Here is a 26,443-nt window from a genome sequence, read left to right on the forward strand (position 1 = left end):
ACAATTTGTTTTAATTCAACCAAATCATAAACATTAGCATAAAAACCAAGACCACAACAGTTACAATGCAGACATCAGAATCAAACACCAACATGCCATAAAGAGGAAATATTCAGCCTCAAACCCCTTTAAAACATATTTTCCAGCCATCTCAAGCAGGACAATAGCAGGGCACACTCAGCTCCCTTGGCAAAGCATTCAGCAGTCTTCCCTATGAGGCACCCAAGAAGAGCCTGGCTGCTGGATCAGGCCAAAGGGGGCCCATCTAGTCCAGCATCCTGTTCTCTCAGTGGCTAGCCACATGCCATGGGAAGCCCACAGGCAGGACCTGAGTGCAATAGTGTTCTCCCCACTTGTGATTCCAGGCAACTTATATTCAGAAGCATACTGCTTCTGACAGTGTAGGTAGAACATACCCATCACGGCTTCCTTGAGGCATGGGGATTGTCCCTGCTGCAGACAGAATGCTGGTCTCAATGTGCCTTTTGGACTCACCCAGCTTAGTTCTTCAGAGGTGGCTGCCAGGTTCTTTTTATGCAAGAAGCCTCACACTAACAGTGACCATGTGCATTTAAGTACATCCAGCACAGTGGCAGCACATTTGGTTGAAGACCAAGAGAGAAATCTCAGTAGAATTATCCTACTGGGAGAAAGGGCAGGAATGAATAGAAATAACAATAATAGAATGGCTGTGGGGATCCCGTGTATTCACAGGACAAGTCCTCTTCACATGCAGAAGGAAGTGGATGAGGTGCTCCACGATACTGGCTGTCAAATGACATGTTTTCAAATGGTTGTAAACAACAATGCCAAAAAGACAGCAGCGAAGCTATTTCTAAAACATGACATCAGGGTTTAGAGCCTAAAGGGAGACCTTTCACGAGAGGCAAGATGGTCATCAGGAGTCACCAGAGCTAGAAACAAGGATCCTTGGCTCTGTGCACAGCTGCCCCTTGCGATGAGCCTGCAGAGCTGCAGTCTGGAGGATCTTCCAGGGCAGTGAAATATTCTCAAGCTCTAGACTGACTCCACCCACACAGGCAGGCCATTGGGCCTTCCTTGACAGGGAAGAGCTTTTGGTTTCTGTGGGGGTTTTGCATCAAAGTACGTCAAAGCCAGGAAGACTGCCTGAGCAATAACAATTTTCAGTTCTGACTCTTGGCTCCCAGCTCTCCTCTGAGACATGGGTCAGCCCTGACCGTTGGGCAGCCTCTGGGCATTGTGGGTTATGCTCAGAAATGAGCCAATCAAAAATACACAGAAAGGGACCAAGTGCCAAATATATGGCACCTCTTTAAAATGAAATACTTTGATTGTTCCAGTCACAAAAAAATGGTAAAAGCTTTCCTGAAGAATTAAGAGCCTCAGTACACGCCAACTAATTCTATCATAAATTCTGCTTTGGTTTCTGTTATCATATCATTGTCTCTCGGGACCCCCTGTCCCTGTCATGAATTGCCCTTTATAATTTATTCAGCTTGTTCTTGCAGGGTTCCTTTCTACTTATCATTCATCTTTACAGTTGTACATAAAATTAGATTGATCCGCCTCTGCCAGACCCCTCAAGAAGAGAAAACTTGTCATTGAATAACACATAAAGCAAACGAAGACCCGATGACAGGCTTTGCTTAAACACCACGGAAATTGTCCTTTGAGAACCAAATGAGAAAGGTGTCAGGAGAGAGAGAGAGATGGTTACCTTTGTAATCTGATTTTTTAATTTGCAATCAAATGGCTCGGACTTTGGGGGATTCTAAACCACACTCCCCAGTTAAAAATATTGCAAGGCAAAAGTCAGCCTAGTGCATGTTTTCTTGCAAGCCTGTAATGGGAAAAACCACAAGGTGGAATTCTTCCTTCCCCCTGCACAACTCTTAAAGATACAGAAGACCTCTTGGTTGCCAGGCCCAGCCTCCAAGAGGCCTTCTGTATCTTTAAAAGTTGTGCAGGGGAAAGGGAGAATTCCACCTTGTGGTTTTTCCCATTACAGGCTTGTAAGAAAACATGCACTTGGCTGAATTTTCTCTTCTCTTAAAGATACAGAATCATTCTCAGGCCCTGAGCCTGGCAACCCTATATTATGTGCATTAGCCATGATAATTGGTCCTGCTGATTTTTGGCCGATGCCTTACCCTGAGATACAATTTGATATTCCTCTGCCTGGGCTATAGAGATGGTGTATTGCTAAGTGCTCAGCAGTCATATAGGACTTTAGACATTGCAAGACCTTCCTGCTGAATGATCTGACTCGGGTTGCCAACAAGGTACCTTACAGAGTTCAACTCCAGCTCCAGTCAGCTCCAGCCAGCACAACCAATGTTCAGAGAAGGTGAGGAGTTGTTGTCCAAAACACCTGTGGGGGGCAACAAAATGGCTACCCCAGATCTAAATAATGCTTGTAAGTATCCGGTTAGGTAGGAAATTAACCTCATGATGCTACTTGGGGAGGCAAAGCGGAGAGATAGCAGCTTGCCAAATGGTATTATTTAAATAATCTCCCCATCAGCACAGGCAAAAATAAACAGGTAGGCAGTGGAGGGACAAGAGGGAAGGGTGGGGGTGGGGGAGAAAGAAGCACACACAGTACTGCAGTAGCAAGTTCAGAAGTGCAGGGTACCTTCATGATAGCCATGCCATGCCCCCTCACATTTACGCCCCCTCACTCTCTTGCTTGCTCTCCACCATCATCTCCACAGTCCTCAGTCCTTCCCTCACACCCTTTCTCTCACAAAAGCGGACATCCCTAGGAACCAATCAGCATGAAAGGGCAGTGTCTTAGCTACTAAGATGAGTTGCTGACTCTCCTCCTTTCACTCTGATTAGCTCCAATCTGCAAGAAAGGACAAGGAAGCATGTTAGAAGGTTCCTCTCAGCAGCTAACACACTCCCCTTTCATGCTGATTAGCTCATAGGGCACTGGAGACATAGGGATCTGTCTGGGACCCTGCTCCCCCCAAAATAAGGGTTCTAAGACCTCCTGAGACCTTGGACGACTACACCTGTGAACACAAAGGCAGAAAGGGAAAACTGTCTATAATGCTATCATGCTCACTTAAAAAATGATTTCATGGTATAAGCTTTGGTCCAGCTGTGCCACCTTTGTTACCTTCAATGGGCAGTGGCTGTCTCAGAGTTTCAGACAGAGATCTTTCCCAGTCCTTCCTGGAGATGCCAGGAACTGAACCCAAGATCTTCTACATGCAAAGCACAAAAAACATTGCATCGCAGCTGGGAATTCAGATGATTAGATAGCCTTTCGTCTGTCTCTTTAGATTCATGGCAGAATCTGAATCAAGGGCTTCCACATTCACAGCGTAGACTAGAGAGGCTCCCCAATTTATCCTGAACTGAAATTTGCCACAGAATCGTTGAGTTAGCTCCTTATTGGTGACATGGGATCACATAGATGTTAATTTCAGCATTAAACTCAAGTGTGCTTCCTGAATGAGATTGCATATAAATTCTGATTCATTAATATGTCAACTCAATTAACGTGTATCGTGAATATGACCTGTTTAACTGAGCTTACACTGCAGGCAAAGTCTACCCAGCATTTTTTAAATAATAATTTAAAAAATCAGTAGCTAGCTGGCCATCTATATTTCTTTGGGTGCACACACCTTCCTTGCCATGTGCAGCTGACACTTTATATGGCAAATGGGGCTCTGCACAACACTCAACAAATTATACAACACACTCACATATATCAGCACCACATTGCCTGCCACACTCCAAATTAATAAATCAGCAAGTCCTGGGAGAAACATGCATACACAACTGTGAGGGTATGCCTTGGAACACAAACGGATATATTCAGATACATATTTTAAAAAAGCTTAAGAGAAATTCACAGTGGGGCAGTGACATAGGGTGGTGCAGGATGCTAAGATTCTATGTGTGAATATCCTGCATCAGCAGGAGGTTGGGCTTGATGAGCTTTGCATGCACCATAATTCAACTCTGGTTACACAGGGAAACACTTGCATCAGACACAGAAGATTCTTTATACCAACAGGCTACAGTGAGTCAGGAGACACTTCTGGATGTCTTTTTTTTTAAGCCCCTCGACTAGACACTGGTTTGAACAAACAGGACACCTATCCTTTCTGAATGCATCCTCACTTCACTCTTCTTATGGGTTTTTCTTCACTGGGCCAGGGGAAACTAGTGTATTAGGGTGAGAGGGGCACTGGCTTACCAACCTTGGTCTGCCCATAGCCAGCCATTCCTTGACTGCCAGCCCAGGGGGTGGCCTTGGCTGTCAGCATCTTCCTCAGACTCAGATTTGCCCCTGGAGAACTCAAGATGGGGACAAAACTGTAATTTGGAGATGGGAAACCCTTGGCCCTTCAGATGTTCCTGGACTGCAACTCTCATCACTGTTTCCGCAGGCTAGGGCTAATGGAAGATGGAGACCAACAATGTCTGGAGGGCCAAAGTTTACCCATTCCTGCTATAATTAGTTGGCTCCACCTACCATTGGCTCTGGCTCCGCCTTCTGTTGGGCTCTCAGTCTTCTCCCCTGCCAGTCCCAATAGGCACCAGCCACCATGTTGTAAACCACCCAGAGAGCTTTGGCTATGAGGTGGTATATACATGCAATAATAATAATAATAATAATAAGAAGAAGAAGAAGAAGACACCTGGCCCTCACTTCCACCTGACAATAATTAGGAGTGCCTTCTTGATAAAATGGCATGCCACATAAACTGCATCAGCTATGGGGAGTTTGTCACTCCCCAAAGCCTGGCAAGATGTGATGATGAAGCAAAGGCCTGAGCTAAGATGGAGTGCAGGAATAAACAGGATGCCTAACAGGGTCTGCTGTAGCAACACCAGCTGCTGTAAGGGGTGGACAGATCCCTCTGTTTCCAGCCCCTGCCAATTTTGCATGTGTTCATTTACAAGTCTGTTCTGCCTTGTTTTTGCATTAATCTGCCATTTTTATTTATTTATTTTTAAAACCTTAGCACAAAAATGTGTGTATTTTATCACAATTTATTTATTTTGACCATTTATATATCGCTGACTTACAGTGTACACGAGACTCAGTACAATGACTAACAATGAGTTAAACTATAAAATTAGAATAAAATTAAAAAAGCTAGCTAGAATGAAACTAATCTTCAGCAGGTGCCAAAAATTCAAGAAGGAAGGGTCCCCCAATACTGAATGCACAGCTCCTGGTGGATATGAGCCATGCATCTGAGCCATGGGGAACCACCAACAGAGGCTCCCCCAAGATCAGATGGTCCCTTAATTATCCTGGGCCCAAGTTGTTAAGTTGTAAATTAATACAAAAACCTTATAAACACATTATCTCAGTGAATGCATTTGTATATGTATTGTATCCTAAATCTCATTTGGGTTTCTTCTGGAAATGGTATTACTCAGAGAAGTGCAAAATCTGAATGATAATTGCATTCCAACACATACATTAGCTCATGAGGTGCAGATCAGATCAGTTTGTTTTGGAATTGATAGACATCAAATCCCACAAGTTTCCTTACTCTCTCTCAGACACACATCTGTCCTGAAACCTGAGCACCTGTGTCAACTCCTCACTCCAGAATTCTTTCGCCTGGAACAGAAAGAGTTCTCTAGCATTCCAGAGGTGGTTGGCATGGGGGATGGGGACAGCCAATCTTTACCTAGTGAAATGGAACTTTCATTGTTTAAAAAAGAGATAGGACTCAGGTGTTTCATCCTAGGTGGCAATCTCTGAAATACTGCCAAGAAAGGACCCTTGTAATGGGAAATAGCTTCCCCAAATTCCTCTTCTGCCGCTTTCATTTCCCACAGAAGTTATGTTTTTACTTTATTGTTTGGTTGAGAAATTTGTGGGGATCTTGGGAACTTATGGAGACATTGGAAGATGCCTTATACTGAGTCAGACCACTCATCCATCCAACCAAGTTTTGTCCAATGGCTCTCCAGGGTTTCAGACAGGGTACATTCCAAGCCCTGCCTGGAGATACCGAGAATTAAGAACATAAGAAGAGCCTGCTGGATCAGGCCAGTGGCCCATCTAGTCCAGCTTCCTGTTCTCACAGTGGCCAACCAGGTGCCTGGGGGAAGCCCACAAGCAGGACCCGAGTAAAAGAACACTCTCCCCTCCTGACTCTAGCAACTGGTTTTCAGAAGCATGCTGCCTCTGACTAGGGTGGCAGAGCACAGCCATCCTGGCTAGTAGCCATTGATAGCCCTGTCCTCCATGAATTTGTCTAATCTTCTTTTAAAGCCATCCAAGCTGGTGGCCATTACTGCATCTTGTGGGAGCAAATTCCATAGTTTAACTATGCGCTGAGTAAAGAAGTACTTCCTTTTGTCTGTCCTGAATCTTCCAACATTCAGCTTCTTTGAATGTCCACGAGTTCTAGTATTCTGAGAGAGGGAGAAGAACTTTTCTCTATCCACTTTCTCAATGCCATGCATAATTTTATACACTTCTATCATGTCTCCTCTGACCCGCCCTTTCTCTAAACTAAAAAGCCCCAAATGCTGCAACCTTTCCTCATAAGGGAGTTCCTGGGGCCTTCTGTATGCAAAGCAGATGCTCTAACCAGGGAGCCACAGCCCCTCTACAACAGAACCAGAGTTCTGCTGTTCCAAGATTTTGTAAAGCAAAAGCTTTTCTCCAGGCCTTTCCATTCCCATTTTCTCCTAAATCAGTCTCTTCCCCCAATCCCTTTTCATCTTTTTTTTTACTATTTGTGTTTTATTTTAACTTTAGACACAAGGCAAGATTCTCCCTGAGGAACAATTAGATACATTTCCCTTCAAAAGAAAAAAAGAGTCTTAAGGGCATAGCAAATGGTTTGCGTGTGTTCAGCAGATTCATTGAGCCAACGGAGTCTTTTACTCATCTGCTGCTGCTGGCCCAACCACAACTGACATTAGGAGGCCATGGCTGCAGAAAGAAGAGGAGGAAGGAAGCCAGATGTCAGAAGTCAACTGAGCTACACACCCTGCAAAATCCCATCCTACAGCTATAAGAGGACTGTACCACTTCAGCGTGCAGTTTGTAGAAGTTGGAGTGTTGTCACACACACACACAAAATCTCCATGCATGTAGGAAACGTAAGTGGAAAGAAGGCTAATCTAAATCATGTTTTTTTTTAACAAATAAAATATGGGAAATATTCAAACATGTGATCCTTACAGCAGCAAACTAAGGTGGTACAGTCCTAAAAAGATAAATGGAGAGAGATCACAAAGGCATACTAATCTATTGGCATGGCATATTTCAAGTCATGCATCTCTCCTTCAAGGATAGCTCATCCAGTCCTTTCAAATTATCTGAAATAGTATGCAAGACTGCTTTAAGTATCCTTAGGACCAGCCCACTTGCCCTTAGAGAAAAGTTGTGCAACTCAAATAAACTACTCACTGCTATTCTGAAGTCTCATCTTCCTTTGTCTCTGTTCTGGTGGTTCCCATTCTTTCCTTCCTTCTTTCCTTCCTCAACAAGAGCAACACCATACATGATGTAGCTTAGCTACAAGCTAAAACTGCCAAACTTGTGGTCCTTATATCACCTAGGGAGACCAAAACTGTGGTTTGCCAAGAATGTGGGAGGCCACATGTATGACTTGGACCTTCCAGCCTTAAGATGATATGCTATAATTCTGATTCAGTGCAATGGAAAATTGCTGTCAGAGCAACTGGCAATTTATATTTCTATCAGCATCACCAATATACTGATAGCAAAGCAATGTGCAGCACATATGTACACACACTGAAGGAGGAGACAGAGGGGGACCTGGAGACGCCTCATGAGCTATCCTAAGGACCTGATATGGGAACACATCATCCAGTTCATACATTTGCCTTTTAGCAAAGTCTCCAAAATGCTTATAGTGATTGTTAGTCCCCAAAGCAACTACACTGAGAGATTATCCTTGTAGTCTTCTCTTAGGATGCTACCACTACCATTCACCCAAGTCAAAGAGATCATTCTCATTGCACACTTATGAAAGCACCTTGCCATTCTGTTTTGCTGGCTTGAGGGTAGACAGAAATCCCTGTCCTGGGTTGAGATCCCCTTTGCTGATTGGGGAGGGGGGGACATAGCAATATGCTGTACTGCCATGGGCATGAGTGTGTGCTGGCAACGTTATTTATTCATCCATCTGTTTAAAATACTTTCTAAATATGTCTTTAAGGGCAAAACCACTCAAGGTGGCTTACAAGATAAAATGCAATACAGTAACAGTCTGAAAATACCTCATAAAAGCCAGCACTATTGAGAAACCCATCTAGCCCAAAAATTACAATGCCAAATTATAATTCAAAGCCATCATAAAATGACATAAAACCACCAACACACACACAAAAAAACTGACCTTGAGCCAAAGCTAGTGAAAATTAACAGGGCTTTCCTAAGTGCCTCTATGCTTCCCTGGTATACTAGAGGAAGAATGGGTGAGGTGGAAGATCTGAAGAGAAAGGCACCTTGGCTGTGGCATGTCAGTTAATGGGATGCTTCTTTCTATATGATGCTTCCTTGCAGGCAAACCAATGAACCAGGACTAGTTTTCTTGGGATTGTAGACCACGGACATTGTAGGGGCTTGCCTGAGTTGTTGTGCATAAGGTCTAGATATCAACAGCTCCCTCCCAAAAATCTGTTTCACCTTCTGAATGATTAACTGATATGAGATACTGAAGTTAGGAAGTCATGAGTTGTGATCTCAGGATAAGAAACTGTATAAACAGGAAGAAGGTCCATCAAGGTGTCCAGTCAGCATAAATAAATAAATAATAGGGAAGGAGAGATGCAAGATGGGCAGAAGCTGGAGATTCCAAAATCCACCCTGAATGCCCTATTTTAGGGTAGAAGGCCTGGACAGAAATATTTTAAATAAAAATAAGTACCGTCCATAAGATGAGCAACCTTATGCATGTGACCTAAGATGTGACCTTATACATGTGACCTAAGATGTGACCTTGATGCATGCCCACAGTAAACATTAACATGCAGTAGTTTGTTCAGTTAAGCTGTGCTATGGAGGTCATCTGCCTCTCACCAAGCACTGGATGCCCTCCTGGGAGTTAAAAGATTGATACAGGAATTCTCTACACATGAGGTGAAGTTGTTAAGACCTAGAACTACAGTAGCCACTAAGTTTCTCCCAGAGCAAGATCAGAAAGCATATCTGAAGACCCCGTGTGGGTGAAGCCAATAAACTTTGAAAACAGAGTTTCAATTAGAGCTGAGCCAAAATCCTGTTAAGTGTGGGATACTGTGACAACATTTGGCAAGCTCAATCAAACTGTACAAAATTCAAAAGTATGCTTCTTTTTATCTTTATTCTTTAGCCTTGGAGGACTTGTGCATGCTTCCCTCTAGGTCCCTGGACAAAAAGTAGAGAAAAGGTTGAGAGGGACAGTCAAAAGCACATTAGAAAAACAAGGTTCCTTGTCAACAACAACAACAACAATAATAATAATAAAATTTAATTTGTGTGTCGCCTATCTGGCCAATGGCCACTCTAGGCGACGTACATATAGTAAATACAGCAAAATACAATAGCAAAAGTGACAAACTTAGAAGACTGTTTTGATCCTGCTCTGTAAGAAGCAACATTTTCCTGTTACAGTACTACAGTGGCAGCATACATGCTTATCTATAGGATCAGCATGTATGGGATATAGTGTTACATCCTCAAACAAAGCCCAGTTTTCAATAATCTGCCAAGAAGAAATCAAACACAACTCTAAGACATTTCTCACATGCTCTCTCCTTCTTCCCGAGGCACAGATTTTAATGGAACCTGGCATCTGGAAAGGCACCTAAACTGCTGAAGTTAACAGTTTGCTGGCTTCTCTACTTCCGTTTTTTCTCCTTTGGAGTCTTAATAGTGATCTGGTGAGGTAATGCAAAGAGGCAGCCCCGTCTACCATATGACCTGCTCCCTCTTAGCAAAGAAAACGAAGGGAGCGGGTGGGAGAGAGGAGGAAAATATACCACTGTGCTTATTAGACATGAGCTCAGTTTATTTGAATCATAAATAAAAGCTGATTTTGATAGCGTAATTACATTTCGCAACATTATCCTCTGACATTAACCTCAGGAGGGGGGGAAGGAGGGGGAAAGTTGGCGGCAGTGCAATTTAGAATCAGAATGACATTTTTTTAAAAAAGAAATCGTATCAATACTATGATAATACTAATTATTAAAAATTAGCATAAATATAACAATTATAATAATTGTATTCCCCCTCCAAATTTCATTTTTTGGGGGAACAAATTTGAGATGGAGTGGAACAGTAAACATTGAACCACATCTGCAGGAACTTTTTTCTCACGTCTCTTGCGTTGTCACAGTCTAGATAGCATTTGCTTTCCCTCCTAGATCATGGGGATGAATTTCTGATATGGCAGTTTTTATCACTGCAGATTTATTTGAATTGCTCACAAAGCACACACAAAAATCCAGACAAAAATCCCCACTAAGGATGACTCAACTCATATGCCTGCTCTCCCCCGCTCTCCCCTCCATCAAACAGGCCACTTGCCTAATTTGTCTGAAAATGCCAGTGGTTGTCCCCTGTATGAAGGATTAGCACAGATTAAGGGGGAATAGTGTTAATTGTAGGTGGGGGGAGAGAGCAAAGAATCTCCTCAATCTGTTCTTGATTTCCCCTGTGTATGTCTAGCTGGTAATAAGCCTCCTTTAATCTGGAAGGCCCCTTGGTGAAATCAGCACCACGGACAGCAATATTGATTGCTTTTGAGAAACCATCACAGCTGCTCACCCAAATTACCTTTGATATGTGACCTTTAATGTAATTACCACAACATCAAAGCATTTCTACAAATTATTAAAGAACTAATATACTTCATCATCCCACTATTCTATTATATGTAAAATATAAACAACCAGCCGCAAACACGTTAGACAGTTGAAATTGCCCAGTGCGCAAAGTTGGCAATAGTTTGCCTCGACTCTGGACGAAGGAAGGAGAGACTGTCCAAGCCACTTAGCCCAACAGGACAAAGGAGAGTCAAGCAGCAATGTGATGTTTCCCATTTGGTTCAACTCGCTACAAAATATCGGTTGCTCTTCTCCTTTCCACTGCCCCCCCCCTCAAAAAACAAGAAAAATTGTAAGTACCATAAAGATTTGGTAAAGCCACACCCACACAAGCTCAGGAGTCATGCAGTGACTCCGCCAGCTGACTTTACATGCCACATATCACACAGAAATACACGAAACATATTTCTGTCACTTTACAAGCATGGCCTGGTAATAAATACAGTAAAATATATGCAGGTAATTCGTGCTGTGTAAAACCACAAGCATATGCAGCCAGAAGGCAAGGGCTTACACCTATGCACAGAGGACAAAGCAAACAGCACTTCCATATATATGCATTTATGTGTAGACAGTTTTAAAATGCCTTGATTCAGGCTTTTAGTAGGACAGATGCTGAATCACTTACTGAGGGTGGGGAGGAAGACCTAGTCTATGAGCTGGTAGGTGGATTGCTCCTTCTCTTTTTCCCCATTTCCCTGAATAGTTGTTGTTGTTGTTGTTATTATTGATTTATATACTTCTTAAATAAACAAAGTTAACATAAAACCATTCAAAGTATTCATTAAACACAGAGATCAAAAAATCAAATGTTTACAACATGTCGACATAAAAATTTATCAAAATATAATTAAAATCAGCAGTTTTAAAACATATATATGTCAAAATTATTTTTCCGGGTAGGCATGCCTAAACAAAAAAGTTTTTAGCAGGCACTGAAAATAATACCATGAAGGCGCTTGCCATAATATTATTGATAAATTACTATTACTACCGCCACCACCACTGTCGTGCCACCACACAGATGCTGCCAGGACAAGGGGATGAGTTACATACGTGTCAGTCATGAGTGAATTCTCCCCCTCCCTCCCTATCACCCTGCTGACCTAAAGAGTGTTTCCCTTTCTTATGGTGATAACATATGCTGGTAACAGAAACCATAGTTTATCAACCATAGTTAAGAATTGTATAAATCTGAAACACACACACAGGATGGGGGGAAAAAACCCTCAAGGTTACCAAAAAGGCTGTTTTCCTTAAATAAATATCAGGCTTTACATTTGCAGGGCCTATTTGTTACTGATAGTAACTAACTGCACCCACAGTCCTTGGGTGGTGGTTACTGCCAGGCCTCTGCCCCAAGGAGGCTACTCTGCAGGGAACTTAGTGTCACCACCATTAGGACACTGCAGGACACCTTACCCAATTATATCATCTCACAGGTTTTGAGCGTCTTCCAGCATGTGGATTCCTTGCCTGCAGCTACTCCAGGGGTGGGTGACGTTTCTTACACAGCTGCACCATGGTCTGATGTACCTGGCATGACCAGGGAGGGTTTTTGCATGCGAGTGGCTCCCTTAAGACTGGCTTGGGGCTAGGACCCAACAGAAGCCATGCACACCCAGGTTCTGGAATGATGGCACACTTAGACCGTCTCCAGAATTTGTGTCTGCAGAACCACAGATATGGTGTTGGTGTCAGGATCTTGCCCAGCAAGTGCAAAAAGTAATGTATTTCTTGGCCATATTCAATCCAGTAATAAGGCCCTTCTGTTTCACTGATTTTTGCCTTAGAAAGAGAAAAGGCTACTGTTCTTTAAGCCAACTTCTCAGCAACCTCCTATCTCATTTGAAGAGCCATCACACAGCACCATGGCTGTCTGTCTTTACAACATTGCACTGCCTAAGGAGGAGATCGGTCACGCAAAGGAAAAAGCCAGCTCCATCTGTGGCTCCTTCACACCACCAAATCCTTCCATGTGGGAACTATCAACTTACCCTCCAGTGGACAGGGGGGTACAGTCTTCTTCATCCACTTCAAAAAAAAGTCACCAGGATTAAGGAAATGAAACTTTAGGGGCTACAGTATGTAGCCATATGGGAATGATGGGTTGTACCCAACACTGTCTAAGTGATGTTCCGCTCATGCAGCAGGGCTTCTCCTTGCACTCCTCTCCCCAAACTCTGCCCCAGAAGATCCCGCAGCTCTCTGGAACAGGTTTTTTTTTCCCAGATGCACATTGGGCAGTATTACACAACCAGAAGTTTGTTGCACGAGGAGCAGGACAGCATTGGATACAACCTCATGTCTCCATCAAACAAGTGTTTTGAGGAGAAGCTGCTTCAAGTACTTGATACCCTGGAAGAAAATAACCATCTGAATATGGATTTAGGAAAGTACCCAGAAAAAAAGCATCATGAACATCATGCTCCTTTTGCTTTTTTTCTTTGTGCATCTCTAGTAAATCTGTTTTTTGAAACATCACACTGAAGTATCAGCCTACATTCCTCTGTTCTCTTTCTTTTTTTAAAAAAAAACAAAACCTTTCCCTTGCAACTGAAGCAGAGATTGCAGAAGAGAAGAACATAGAAGGGGGGAATGCATATGTTAGTAGCACCAATAAAACTGGAACTACTTCCATCACTCATTCACAATGCAAAGACTGGAGGTAAACAGGTAGGACGGCAAGTCATTTGAAAGGGTGGCATGAGGTCTTTGTTACATACAAAATATTTAGATAAACCTTGTTGTTTACCATACAGACCACATAAGTAAGTGCTAGCACATAACTGTGGTAAGTGGATTGCAAACAACTAGAGAGATGACAAAACTATGGAATGGTGGAAATGTCTACTAATGGGTGATTTTCAGTGCTAATCCTACTCAGAGTAGACCCACTGATGTTAATGGGCATGGCAAACTAGATTCATTCATTTCAATGGCCTACTCTGAGTAGGACTTAGTTAAATACAACCCTACATTAACTCTGCAGTGGAGGTGAACAAAGTTTCTTTCTCGATGTAGAGTTGCCGGGGCACGAGACTCAAATTGTCAGATCAGAAAACTGCAATAATTTTTTTAAAAGTTGAAGAATGATTCAGATAACAGCAACAAAGCAGACAAACATCAGGATGCAAGTGTTGGTAATAAAACTCATTTTACAAGCTTATACAACAACTTGACCCCCAAATTCCACATTTTGAATTCTTAGTTGTTTTTTTAAAAAGCTATGTCTTTATCATACCCTCACATGGGGTTCCCCAGTGGTCCCCCAACCAAGGCACCAGCTTCAAATACCAAATCTAAATTTCTAATTTGGAAATAAGTTCCAAATATATGCAAGATTTCTTTTCATCTCTATGCTTTGCAATTGCTGATAGGCGAGACTTTGAAACATGCCCTAAGGCTGCAATCCTTTGCATACTTGCCAATGAATATACACCGGAATTGTGTTGAAAATCACACACACATGCACACAGATTGCCTCTCCCTGGCTATCTTTGCTCTTAAATTTTCTATGTATGTATAGACACAGACATCAAATCATTGTCTCCCTGTACCAGTCATTCTGTTAACACACATGCCCTTCTACAGCATGGATAACCAACATGGTGCCCTTCATATGTTGATTGAGTCCAACTCCATTGGCCATGCCAACTGGGGCTTATAGAAACGTAAGTCAAACTATACCTGAAGGGCCACAGGTTCCCCATCTATGCTATAGTAGAATGTTTTTTTCTTCTTTTGAGGTTCTGTTGGTGTTGCTCAAACTTAATTTCCTCTGTTTCCAGATTCATGCACGTCCTTCTTGCTCAGTTTCTACTTTATCCTCCTACAAACTGTTTTGCTACCTTCCCACCCCCCAGAACCATTCAAAACACAACAGGAACAGTGCCACTCTCACTTGTCAACAGGATTGTGTTTTGCTTGAGAACTCAACAGACAAGACTGACATTCTTAAAGTTAACCCACCTCCCAGGGGGGAAAAATGACACCATACAGATACATCCAGATTCTGAAATTCTTACAAAACAGGACAGCCAGCAAGATCTGGCCCCAGTGCAGTTTACGTCAGCAGCCCACTTCATGGTTTTCCTGAGCCTGGAAAGGAGTCGATCTATCCCAAGGCTAAATGAAGCAGTACTGGTGGCCACCATGCACCCAATGCAAACCATAATTCACCCTGAGCAACAGGTCATTTATTGTCTCTATCACCATCCTCCAAACAGGACCAAGAACATTGCAAAACTGTGGCAATCAAAAGAGCAATCTGGACTCACCCCTGGCAGTGTCTTCTGTTCGTGCAGTGCACTCTGGGCTTTAAGAGCAGACTCCCTTTCACAGTATGTTAGGAAGGCACAGCCTGAAAAAGAAAAGCAGAAGGACATTAAGAGCTCTGCAGGACCAGAATCTATCTATCTATCTATCTATCTATCTATCTATCTATCTATCTATCTATCTATCTATCTATCTATCTATCTATCTATCTATCTATCTATCTATCTATCTATCTATCTATCTATCTATCTGTCTGTCTGTCTGTCTGTCTGTCTGTCTGTCGCATTTGTATACTGCCCCATAGCCGAAACTCTCTGGGCAGTTTACAATTAACTTACAGGGACCAAGCACAAATTGCAAGCAAACTGCTACAAGGAAGTGAAGGACTGCTGCACCCTGGCAGAGACGTTGGGTGGCTGTAATCAGCTTGGAGGGCAAGCCCTTGTGAGCCCCCCTCCCCTGTCATGCCAGCGTCTCCAGAGCTTCCATGTTAATGGCCCTGTGCTACCATTTTGGGGTGGGTTGGTGGGCAGGATGTGGGGTGGGTTCTCTGTTTGTCAGTTAGGTTCCAGTTTTCTGCCTTCTCACTTTTTACCCCCCCCCCAGGTGCTCTCCTCTTATGTAAGAAAAAAAAAGCAGCTGTCCCAAACTTTCAGCTGCTGTTCAAACTTCCCTCTCCTTCTCCCCAAAAGCCTAGCTTTTCACGTGACATTCCTTGGGGCCCCACTCCTTGGCTGCCTCCTTCACCCCTGTGGGACCACCAGCTTCCTCCATTCCAGCTTTGGGACCACTCTCCAGCAGGATTCACTCACTATGGGGTGGTTGGGAGGGGGGCAAGGGAGGAGGGCATCTAAAGGCAGAGTGCGGGGGTTTCTCCAGGGCCCTTCATTCCAGAATTAGCCCATCCTTTTTCCAATGACACTCATTCAAATGTCTCCATGGAGCCTGCAAACAAGGCTTGAAGGCAATAGCCCCTCCCTGGCCACCCAGCAGCTGGGAGTGCAGAGGTACACTGCTTTTGAATGAGGATGCTTCATTTAACTATTCTGGCTACTAGTCTAATACCCTTTAAAGTGAGAGCTTTCCTTCCTCAGCCAGGAAAGAGACCTGGTGCTGGGGCACTTTCACTTTGTGGGCGCAATAAGGACATAGCAGCATAGGAACCTGTGCAATACTGAGTCAGGCCATTGGTCCATCCAACTCAATATTGACTACAACGATTGGCGACAGCTCTCCAAACTTTCAGGCAGGCTGGGGACGCCATTGGGGATTTAAGCTGGGACTTCCTCTACGCAAAGCAAATGCTCTACCCTGAGCTGTGGCCCTTCCCGAAACAAGAAGCCTGGAGGTTGCAGGAACATAGGTCCACCTAGCTTGGTATTGTGTACACTGACTGGCAGGAGCCAAAGCAGACAGGAGTCTCTCCTAGCCCTAACTGTGTGGTGCTGCAGCTGTTGCCAGTCCCTTCTTTTTGCCTTCTTTTTGTGTCTTCTGCTCCAGGTATATGAAGGGGAAAGGCTACCTGAGGCAGCGCCTCAGCGCTGCGCCAAATGCAACGCTAAGTGCGCACTTAGCGTTGCACTTGGAGTCGCATTGGGTTTGCCTTGGAGAAACAGGACAATGGAAGAAATGTTTATAGTCCTGCTGGTTATAGAAGATGGTGGTTAGGTGGGGAGAATCACAACGGGCCAGTAGAGAACTTTGTTTGAGATATATTTTATAACTGTTATTAGACATATTTTACAATTGTTATTCTTGTTTTGTTCTGCTTTTGATGAAATGTATATTGTTTGAGACTTATTGTTCGGCTTATGTTTTGTGATGTGATGTATGGCTTTTCTTTTCTGTTTGTCTAGATATTTTTATAATTGTTATATTTTGTTTTTGAAGATATGCATATTGCTTGCGATTTATTGTTCAGTTATGTGATATATCCATTTTCTTTTGCTATCAATTGTACCAAATGTGATGGTATATTGCTTCTATGTTGTAAACCGCCCAGAGAGCTTCGGCTACGGGGCGGTATAAAAGTGTAATAAATAACTAAATAAATAACTGGAGATACTATCACAGATTGAACCTGGGATCTTCTGCATTATTATTTTATTATTATTATTATCATTATTATTATTATTATTAGATTTGTATCCTGCCCTGCCTCCCAGTAGGAGCCCAGGGTGGCAAAGCATGCAGGCTCTGCTACTAAGCTCTGACAATAGTCTTCTGAGAATGCAGGTAGATGTTCAGATTGCCAGTGATGCCCAGCTGGCAGGCAGCACACTAGAATGTCAAGATGGGAGCATCAGAGCAAGGAGGTGCCGTGCGGCACTGAGCCTCCCCCAATCTATCATTTTCAGCTTTTATTTATTGTTGGAGGTTTGGGACTGTACTATATTTTATCTTTCTGAAGCCACCTTGAGAGGGCTTTGCCGTTAAAGGCAGCTGAATAGATAGACAGATAGATAGAGCACATACATAGGAAAGAGATGTCATCCCAAAGGGGAAGAATGAGGACGTGCTAGCTTCCCCCAAAGCAGCATCTGAAAGGGGAAAAGCAGGAGCATCATGCTATCATCCAAAACTAGCTAAGGATACAGAAATTGGCAGAAGCCAAACTGACTTTGGAAATCACACTTCTATCCAGCAGCAACATTTCCCAAGAGCCGCTGGGGGTTCTCTTCATGCCCTTCTGCCAGGGCATTGGTGAATGAGGGGGAAGAGATCATAGGAAGATACCAGGCTTCATACAGGCCTGTTTGTTACTCAGTCTAGGCGGCAGTGGCTCCCCAGGGTATCCAGCACAAAAGTCTCTTCCATCACCTGATATATGGTCTTCTCCCTTTGTCTCTACCATCAGGCAGCATTCACCTCGTCACTTGTGCTGGGCAACCTCCACCCTGAGAAAGGAGAGCACTGAAGCCCCCCGCCCTTTCCCCAACACACACACTTGTCTATTATTGTTGTTGTTGTATCCCACCCTACCCCGGAAGGAGCCCAGGAAGACAAACAACAAGCAGCAAAACAATAAAAGCATCTTAAAAAGAATTCCAACATAGATGCAGACTGGGGTAAGGTCTCTACATAAAAGAGGAAGAGGCAGGTCTTCAGTAGGCACCGAAAAGACAGCAGAATATTAAGGGGAGGGAATTACAAAGGGTCGGTGCCACAATGCTAAAGATCCACTTCCTATGTTGTGCGGAAATGACCTCCTGGTGAGATGATATTTGTAGGAGGCCCTTACCTGCAGAGCATAGTGACTAGACAGGGTGGGTAAGGGGAAAGACTATCTTTCTGATATCCTGGTCCTAAGCTGTACAGGGCTTTATACTCCAAAACCGTGAACTTATACACCAGGAACTTAGCCTGGTAGCTAATGGGCAGCCAGTGCAATTCTTTCAGAAGTGGGGGTAACATGTTGGCGATATCCTGCTCCAGTAAGCATTCACACGGCCACATTTTGCACCAGCTGTGGAACTGCTTTTGATCTTGTTCTGGAAGCTTCAGCTAGTGCAAAATGTGGTGCACTTTACAGTAATCCATCCTGGAGGTTACCAGTGTATGGACAACAGTGGTCAAGTTATCCCAGTCCAGAAACAGCCGTAGCTTTCTTACCAGATGAAGCTGGTAAAAGGCACTCCTAGCCACTGAGGTCACCTGGACCTCTAGCAATAGAATTGGATCCCAGAGTACCCCCAGACTATGAACCTGCTCTTTCAGGGGAAGTAGGACCCCATCCCAAACAGGCAATTGAGCAATTATCCTTGCTCAGGAAACACCCACCCACAGCACCTCCATCTGGTTTCAGAGTCACTTTACAAGTACATTAATAGAATATGCCACCATGTCCCATGCAGAACTAGGTATGGGGTTGCAATTGGATTCAGTTTGCATTTAAAGGCAAACCTAGCAAATTTGCAGTTTCTGAAGCAATATGAGAACTGAAACACAGCCATCTTCCGAAATCTGCACTTCTCTGAATGTTGCAATGCAGTTTTCCTGCCACGTAATGTATAAAAAATGCATATAATAGGCTAAAGCGTGCATAAAAATGCATTTATGTGAAAATAACATACAAAAATGCAATATATTAAGGGAAACTGGTTGCAAAAATTGTCATAAGGGTTTTTTTTAATTAAAAATGCAAATTGCTGCAGAAATGTGTAGAACTGGATTTAAGATTGGGAAACTAAGCAAACAAAACTGACAGATTTATCTGTCCCTAACAGCTTTGGGAAGTTCACTTGTTTATTTATTTATTTATTAAATTTATATCCCACCTATCCTCCTAGAAGGAACCCATGAGCTCGTGAGAAAAGGATGTAGAGAAAAAGAGACATAAACATGCTGAACCCCGTAATGTTGTTAGTAGTTATTAATTAACTAAATAAATACATTGACATCCCACCCTTCCACCCTTCCTCCCAGAAGGAGCCCAGCATCCTAGGTGAGAAGCTATCCTTCTTTTCCCACTCACCTACTTGAAGGAGAACTGCTGGATCGAGGGGGATGCTGAGGCCATGGAATACTGTAGCTGAGTCTGCTCTGATAAACTACCAGGTTATTTCAGCACATGCCTGAACCCAGGTCAGTTCATCATTAAATCTGGGTAAGAAACTCTAGCCAGCTAGAACATTGTTGGTATAATTCAAGGAAGGATGGCCTCTGGACTTTCATCAGGACCCTAAAGACAAAAGGGCATGAGTTGCTGAGATCCCTCCGAAGGGAACCGCAACTAGCCAACTCTTCCCACAAAACTAAAAGCATGAGGGGCTTTGTAAGAAACAAGAGGAACAGCAATTGCACCTAGCCCAGCTTTCTCCAGGGGGAGAGACAGCTCTGCTGTGCCCTTCTGGTTAACTCTTTTGTGTCCATCTAACTTCCAACTCACAATGGGCCATCTGTTCTTTCCAAAGCAGCAGGGAATTAAGTGCTCTTGGCTTTAAGAAAAGTTAGCCTTACGAGGTGCGGTTGACTTAAGAACTTGTACCTGAGGTTGCTTATTTCCTCCTCCCTCCCAATCTATTTTCCTTTTGTGTCATGCCTTTCTGGCACCGTGTTGCCAATGTCCCCCCACCCCCAAAACGATTCATTCATATTTTACACTTCTGCTGCCGCCTTGGTAGCAGCAGCAGCTCCCCTTGCAGCCCACCTGGCCCTGGGCTGATGTTTTAGCAGTGTGCAGGTAGCTTTTGAACAGGAGCCAATCTCAACGCCCATCCATGATAACTACCTGCCATCTTAATCTGCAATATCCCAGCCTATAATCTATAAGGTCTTTAGATTTCATAGATCTATAGTCCTATGTGGCCTGTAGATCTATGGAATCTATAGATACTGATCTCTGAGGCAAGGCATGTTGGGTGAATTACAATAGTGGGTGGCCACTGTGGATGGGAGCCAAATTAATTCCAGTTCAAAAGTGGTGCCACTGCCTGGCCACTGCTAAAACAGTCTTCAAGAGGACGGGCAAGGAGGGTGACAGGTGGCAATATAGAAAGGCTGGGCTGGCGAGGAGCCCTTCTGAGCCACTGGGGTATTCTCCCAGAGCCTGACCTTAATAACCACGGACGTAGAGCCTGGGCCACAGTGGGAGGGAAACGGCATGACAAGCCACCGCTGAATTATCTCCATGAACCTTATTAAGAGCAAAGTGTCCAGTCTACAGCCCGGTCTGAAGGACTGGCAGGAAACAGAGGAGCACCTTTAAGAGCATAAGAAGAGCTTGCTGGACTAGGCCAATGGCCCATCTAATCCAGCATCCTGTTCTCTCAGCGGCCCGTCAGATGCCTTTAGGAAGCCTGAAAGCATTATCTGAGCACAATAGCGCTCTACCCATTTGACAACCCCATCACAATGATATTCAGAGGCATACTGTCTCCAACAGTGGAGGCAGAACATAGCCACTGTAGCTCGTAGTCATTGATAGCCTTATTCTCCATGAATTTGTCTAATTTTCTTTCAATGCCTTCCAACTTGGCCATTGCTACCTCTTGTGGGAGTGAATCCCATCATTTATGAGCTGGGTCAAGAGCTGATGAGAGAGGCAGCAAGCTATGGCCTTGTTACCCAGGCAATAGGGGTGTGGCTCTGCTTGGCTAGAGACCAGGATGTCATCTGCATGATTTGTTCAGGTCAGGCTGTCTTGGTGCATCACTTCAGCATTTGCATTGTTTGTTTTCAAACAACCCAAACAATCAGGGAGCATAGATCACCCTGCCTAAGGCTGATGAGACAGTAAGTGTTACAATTCCCTCTCCCTGTGGATTTATATTTTACATGCAGAAGGACTTGCAGCGAGAAGAAAGCAAAGCAAAGCTAATGATTTCAGAACAGTCCTTAAAAGATAGTCGGTGGGTAATCAAAGGGGAAGCTATGCTTAAAATTTAATTTCAGTGCTAAATCATGCACTGAGTGCTCTCTGCTGACCAGACAATGAGAGGAGGATCTGCCACTAGTAGCAAACTTGGAGTAGTTGATACAGTCTAATTAGTCTGATCATAGCACACTGTTAGAGAGATAAACTACAGAGTGTAAAGCTCTTGTAATGGTAGCTATATATTTCCTCTTCTGGTGATGGCCCTGATGACAGGTAAGAGTAATGAAGTTCTGCAATGCTTCCCACACTGTGACCGTAATTTAGATGTTGCAGGTGGCAAACTCCTCCTTTCCTTACAAAAATAGCATCCCTCCACTTGCAGCAGGATAGGATTCTTCCTCCTGCATTGGGAGTTCAAGTGACAGAGGGCTCCCAGGTTCCCTGTATCTGTGTCTGCTCCAAGAAATTGGTCAATTGCCTGCCCTGGACATGGTTGTGCTCCCCTATGAAGGAGCAGGTATGCAGTCTGGGGCTAGAAGACAAGCCTCTTTTATCAGCCTGTTCTTGGTGTGACAGCTATGAACATTCCTGGACCAGGAGAGCTTGGCCATAATAGTTCAGGCACTGGTGATCACAAGGCTGGATTACTGCAGTGCACTCTATGCGGGGCTTCCCTTGCACTTGATCTGGAAACTGCAATTTGTAAACCGCTTTGAGGGTTGTTGTTTTTTACAGTCAAGAGGTATATAAATTTTATTAAATGGATAAATAAAAGGAGCACCCTGAACTGGCGATGGCTCACTTTTGGGACACTGTCCATTAAGACAGTGAGCCTAGAGCAGGGGTGGGCCAACCTTGAGGGGCTCCCCACCTGTCAGTCACCTGATGTCAGCATGACGATGTCAAAGGGGCTTGCTGTAATGAGTCATCAGCTGAAAGCAAGCCCTTTTGAGGCTGATTTGCTCCCAATCGGTGCTGACAGATTATATCCCAGAATCTGAGAGAGAGGATCAATAGTCTAGCACAGGAGTGAGGAACCTTGTTTTCAGTCCAACGGCCGCATTCCTTGCTAGGCAACCTTCTGGGGGCCCACATGGCAGACATAGCTGGAGCCAGAGGCAAAAGTGGGAGCAGCCAGAGCTTGGAAAAGTTACTTTTTTGAATGACAACTCCCATCAGCCCAATCCAGTGGCCGTGCTGGCTGGGGCTGATGGGAGTTGTAGTTTTAAAAAGTAACTTTTCCAAGCTCTGGGTGCAGCAATGAAGTTTTACCTTTGCACAGTAGGCTAGTTCCAACACACGCTCATCCGCCCAGCTCTTTTCTCCAGCCAGGCAAGCCAAAGGCATTGTCAGAGTTTGAGGACCACATCTCAAGCCAGATAAAAACAGTCAAGGGGGATGCAAAGCAGGAGACAGGCTGGGGAGAGGGGTGTGAGAAGAGGAGGATCCTGAGGACCAAATGGAGGGCCCTGCTGGCTCACATTCACCCTTGAGGTTCCCCACTCCTGGCCTAGAGCCTTGCAGAGACAAACCTTCCCGTGATGGAATCAAGGGGGCCACCGGGTCCATTCAATTATCTGAAGCTATTTGGTGCAGCTCCATCTCTGAAGCGACAGAGAGTTATCTGGATGGGTCAAGATCCTGTGTATTTTTCTGGCTCCTTTAAGAGGAAGGGTTTTGTAGAGCTTTGAGGAGCATCTTGATTTTGGTCTGTGAGCTTGGCAAAAAGGGACCTCTCTCAACATCTCACTTCCCCAGGACAACTCTTTCAGCTTGAACACACACATCTGGAAACTACCAACCAGTAATTAACTGTCATCCTATTGAACCACAGTCTCCAGGAAACATGAGGATGTATCAAGTGCCCTCCTGGGAGGGCTAGGTTGTTAAAGAGAAAAGAAAAAAAATATACAGGAACTGGAGAAGGGAGGAAAGGGGGGGGCACCTTCTATCTTTGCTCTATTTTAATTTCACCACCAGGGTATTCGACAACATAAATAATAATTGCACGGAACACAGATGGATAATAATTGCAGCAAAGGTCACACCAACCCCTATAATCAATCCCTAAAGAGGTTTGAGGCCTGGAATACAATGGAAGATGCATAATGTGGTGGGTTTTTTTTTTATAAGGAAGGATCTAAGGAAATGCCTCATGCTGAGTCAAACCACTGGTCTGCTGCTTTGACAGGGAGCAGTTCTCCTACATCACAGGCGCAATAGTCCAGGCCCTGATATTTGAGAAAGTGGATACAGAGATAGGGTGGGACTGAACCAGGTGCCTTGTCCATGCACAGTGCTTTGGTTCACGATACAAGATAGAGCATAATAACGCAGACGCAGCCAGTCCATCCCTCGGATTGGATATTTTGACCCTTTGATATTTGGGCAGCAATCCTAGACATGCCTAAGTGAAGTCAGACCAGAGCTTGGAAATGTTACTTTTTTAAAACTACAACTCCCATCAGCCCCAGCCAGCATGGCCACTGGATTGGGCTGATGGGAGTTGTAGTTCAAAAAAGTAACTTTTCCAAGCTCTGAGTTAGAGGGACTTCCTTCTGAGTAGAATATGCATAAGGCTGTACTGTTCATTGCCCAAGACATGTATGGAGAGCCCGTGACCCTCCAAGTGTGGTGGGACTCCATCTCCCATCGCCTCCAGGAAGCAAGGCCAGTGGCCAGAATCATGGAGGTCCTCAGATTTCCCCTCAGCTGTTCTGAGGTCATACAAGGTTATTTTTACAGCCTTGCTTTGGACCATGTTTAAGCGTTTTATTTTATTTCTCTTTTTTCTTTTCTTTCTTTTTCTTTTTTTGCAGGGTGGGGGGGAGACATCGCACCTCTATTTCAATTTCCCGCAGAGTTCCTCATACAGCATTGCTCAGGGGCCTTGTTGGAAATGTAAATGGGAGCTCTCAGACTGGTATTGGAGGGCCATCCAGAGCTGACCGGAGCATTGCCATTGCTGTCAGACTGCTACTGTTGCCATAACAGCCACAAGATAAGCCTCTGAGGGACATTGTGTGGTGGTGGTGGAAATGGACGCTTCCTTCCTCATCAAGCTGACAACCTTGAAGTTTCTCCCTTTGGGCAGAGCTGGGTTGGTGGCACACCTGCTTAACCCATACCCATCAGATGCTGGTGGTGGGCTCAATTCCTAATACATGCACAGGCTTGTTCTCTGCCCAACTTCAGGAGTGACCCCTAAATATGTGGACATAACATGCACAGCCTATTTCCAGATAATTGTAACTTTGTCTGCAGGACCATAGGTTATTGGTAGAGCAACTGCTGTGCATAGAAAAGGTCACAGGTTTAATCCCTGGCATCTCCAAGTAGAGATAGGAGAAACCCTGTCTGTAGCCCTGGAGAGCTGCTACCAGTCAGTGTAAATGCTGAGCTAGATGGTCTGATTCATTATAAGGCAGCTTCCTATGTTCCTTTGACTTCTTCACTGTGTCTGTGATTTGGTGGCAGTGACTGAACTAGCAACAGTGTGGGTTAAAGTGCAATCCAGCAGCAAAATCTTCCTGCGCAAACCCCACTGAGTCAAGCTGGAGCAATGCAAAAGCCCAGCAGTGGTGTGTCATGTGCATAAGGACACAAGACAAGCACTTTTTGGATCTAACCAAAGGCTTATCTGATTGAACAACCTGCTTCCCACAGTGGCCATTAAGATGCCCATGAGCATAGCTTGAAGGCAATAGGTTGCATGCTCCCAGCAGCTGGCACTCAAACACATGAGCAGCGACCTACCCAGAGACTTTGGAGCTGGATGGCTTAAAACAGGGAGAGTAGAACCTGTGGCACTCCAGATATTGTTGGACGCTAACTCCCATCAGCCCCAACCAACATGACCAATGGCTTGAATATTCTCCATCACTGGGAGAGACTACAATAGGAAGCAATAAGAGGCAGAGCCTTCTCAGTTGTGGCCTCTCAATTATGGAACCCGCTTCCCCAGGAAGTATGACCGGTGCAGACATTGTTAGGTTTGATGCCTGGTGCTAAAACACTATTTAAGAACATAAGAACATAAGAAGAGCCTGCTGGATCAGGCCAGTGGCCCATCTAGTCCAGCATCCTGTTCTCACAGTGGCCAACCAGGTGCCTGGGGGAAGCCCGCAAGCAGGACCCGAGTGCAAGAACACTCTCCCCTCCTGAGGCTTCCGGCAACTGGTTTTCAGAAGCATGCTGCCTCTCACTAGGGTGGCACAGCACAGCCATCATGGCTAGTAGCCATTGATAGCCCTGTCCTCCATGAATTTGTCTAATCTTCTTTTAAAGCCATCCAAGCTGGTGGCCATTACTGCATCTTGTGGGAGCAAATTCCATAGTTTAACTATGCTCTGAGTAAAGAAGTACTTCCTTTTGTCTGTCCTGAATCTTCCAACATTCAGCTTCTTTGAATGTCCACGAGTTCTAGTATTATGAGAGAGGAAGAAAAACTTTTCTCTATCCACTTTCTCAATGCCATGCATAATTTTATACACCTCTATCACGTCTCCTATGACCCGCCTTTCCTCTCAACTAAAAAGCCCCAAATGCTGCAACCTTTCCTCGTAAGGGAGTTGCTCCATCCCCTTGATCATTCTGGTTGCCCTCTTCTGAACCTTTTCCAACTCTAGAATATCCTTTTTGAGATGAGGCGACCAGAACTGTACACAGTATTCCAAATGCGGCCGCACCATAGATTTATACAATGGCATTATGATATCGGCTGTTTTATTTTCAATACCTTTACTAATTATCCCTAGCATGGAATTTGCCTTTTTCACAGCTGCCGCACAGTGGGTCGACATTTTCATTGTGCTGTCCACTACCACCCCGAGGTCTCTCTCCTGGTCGGTCACCGCCAGTTCAGACCCCATGAGCACATATGTGAAATTCAGATTTTTTGCTCCAATATGCATAATTTTACACTTGTTTCTATTGAGTTGCATTTGCCATTCCCCCCCCCTTCACTCAGTTAGGAGAGGTCTTTTTGGAGCTCTTTGCAATCCCTTTTTGTTTTAACAACCCTGAACAATT

At 44.3% G+C, this 26,443-nt stretch overlaps 1 protein-coding gene across 47 annotated transcripts in view; it reads right to left on the bottom strand.

Annotated features, from left to right (window-relative positions):
- The window catches only part of CELF4 (CUGBP Elav-like family member 4), a 1,013,450-nt gene that overhangs the window by 848,207 nt on the left and 138,800 nt on the right, over positions 1–26,443 (bottom strand). For all 47 annotated transcript variants that reach the window (XM_061607394.1, XM_061607379.1, XM_061607361.1 and 44 more), the window contains exon 2: positions 15,099–15,181. In XM_061607394.1, coding sequence (XP_061463378.1) covers positions 15,099–15,181 — 83 coding nt within the window. The remainder of the gene's footprint in view (positions 1–15,098; positions 15,182–26,443) is intronic.

The sequence above is a fragment of the Rhineura floridana genome, chromosome 1 (assembly GCF_030035675.1).
Source record: "Rhineura floridana isolate rRhiFlo1 chromosome 1, rRhiFlo1.hap2, whole genome shotgun sequence".
In the NCBI taxonomy this organism is placed as follows: domain Eukaryota; kingdom Metazoa; phylum Chordata; class Lepidosauria; order Squamata; family Rhineuridae; genus Rhineura; species Rhineura floridana.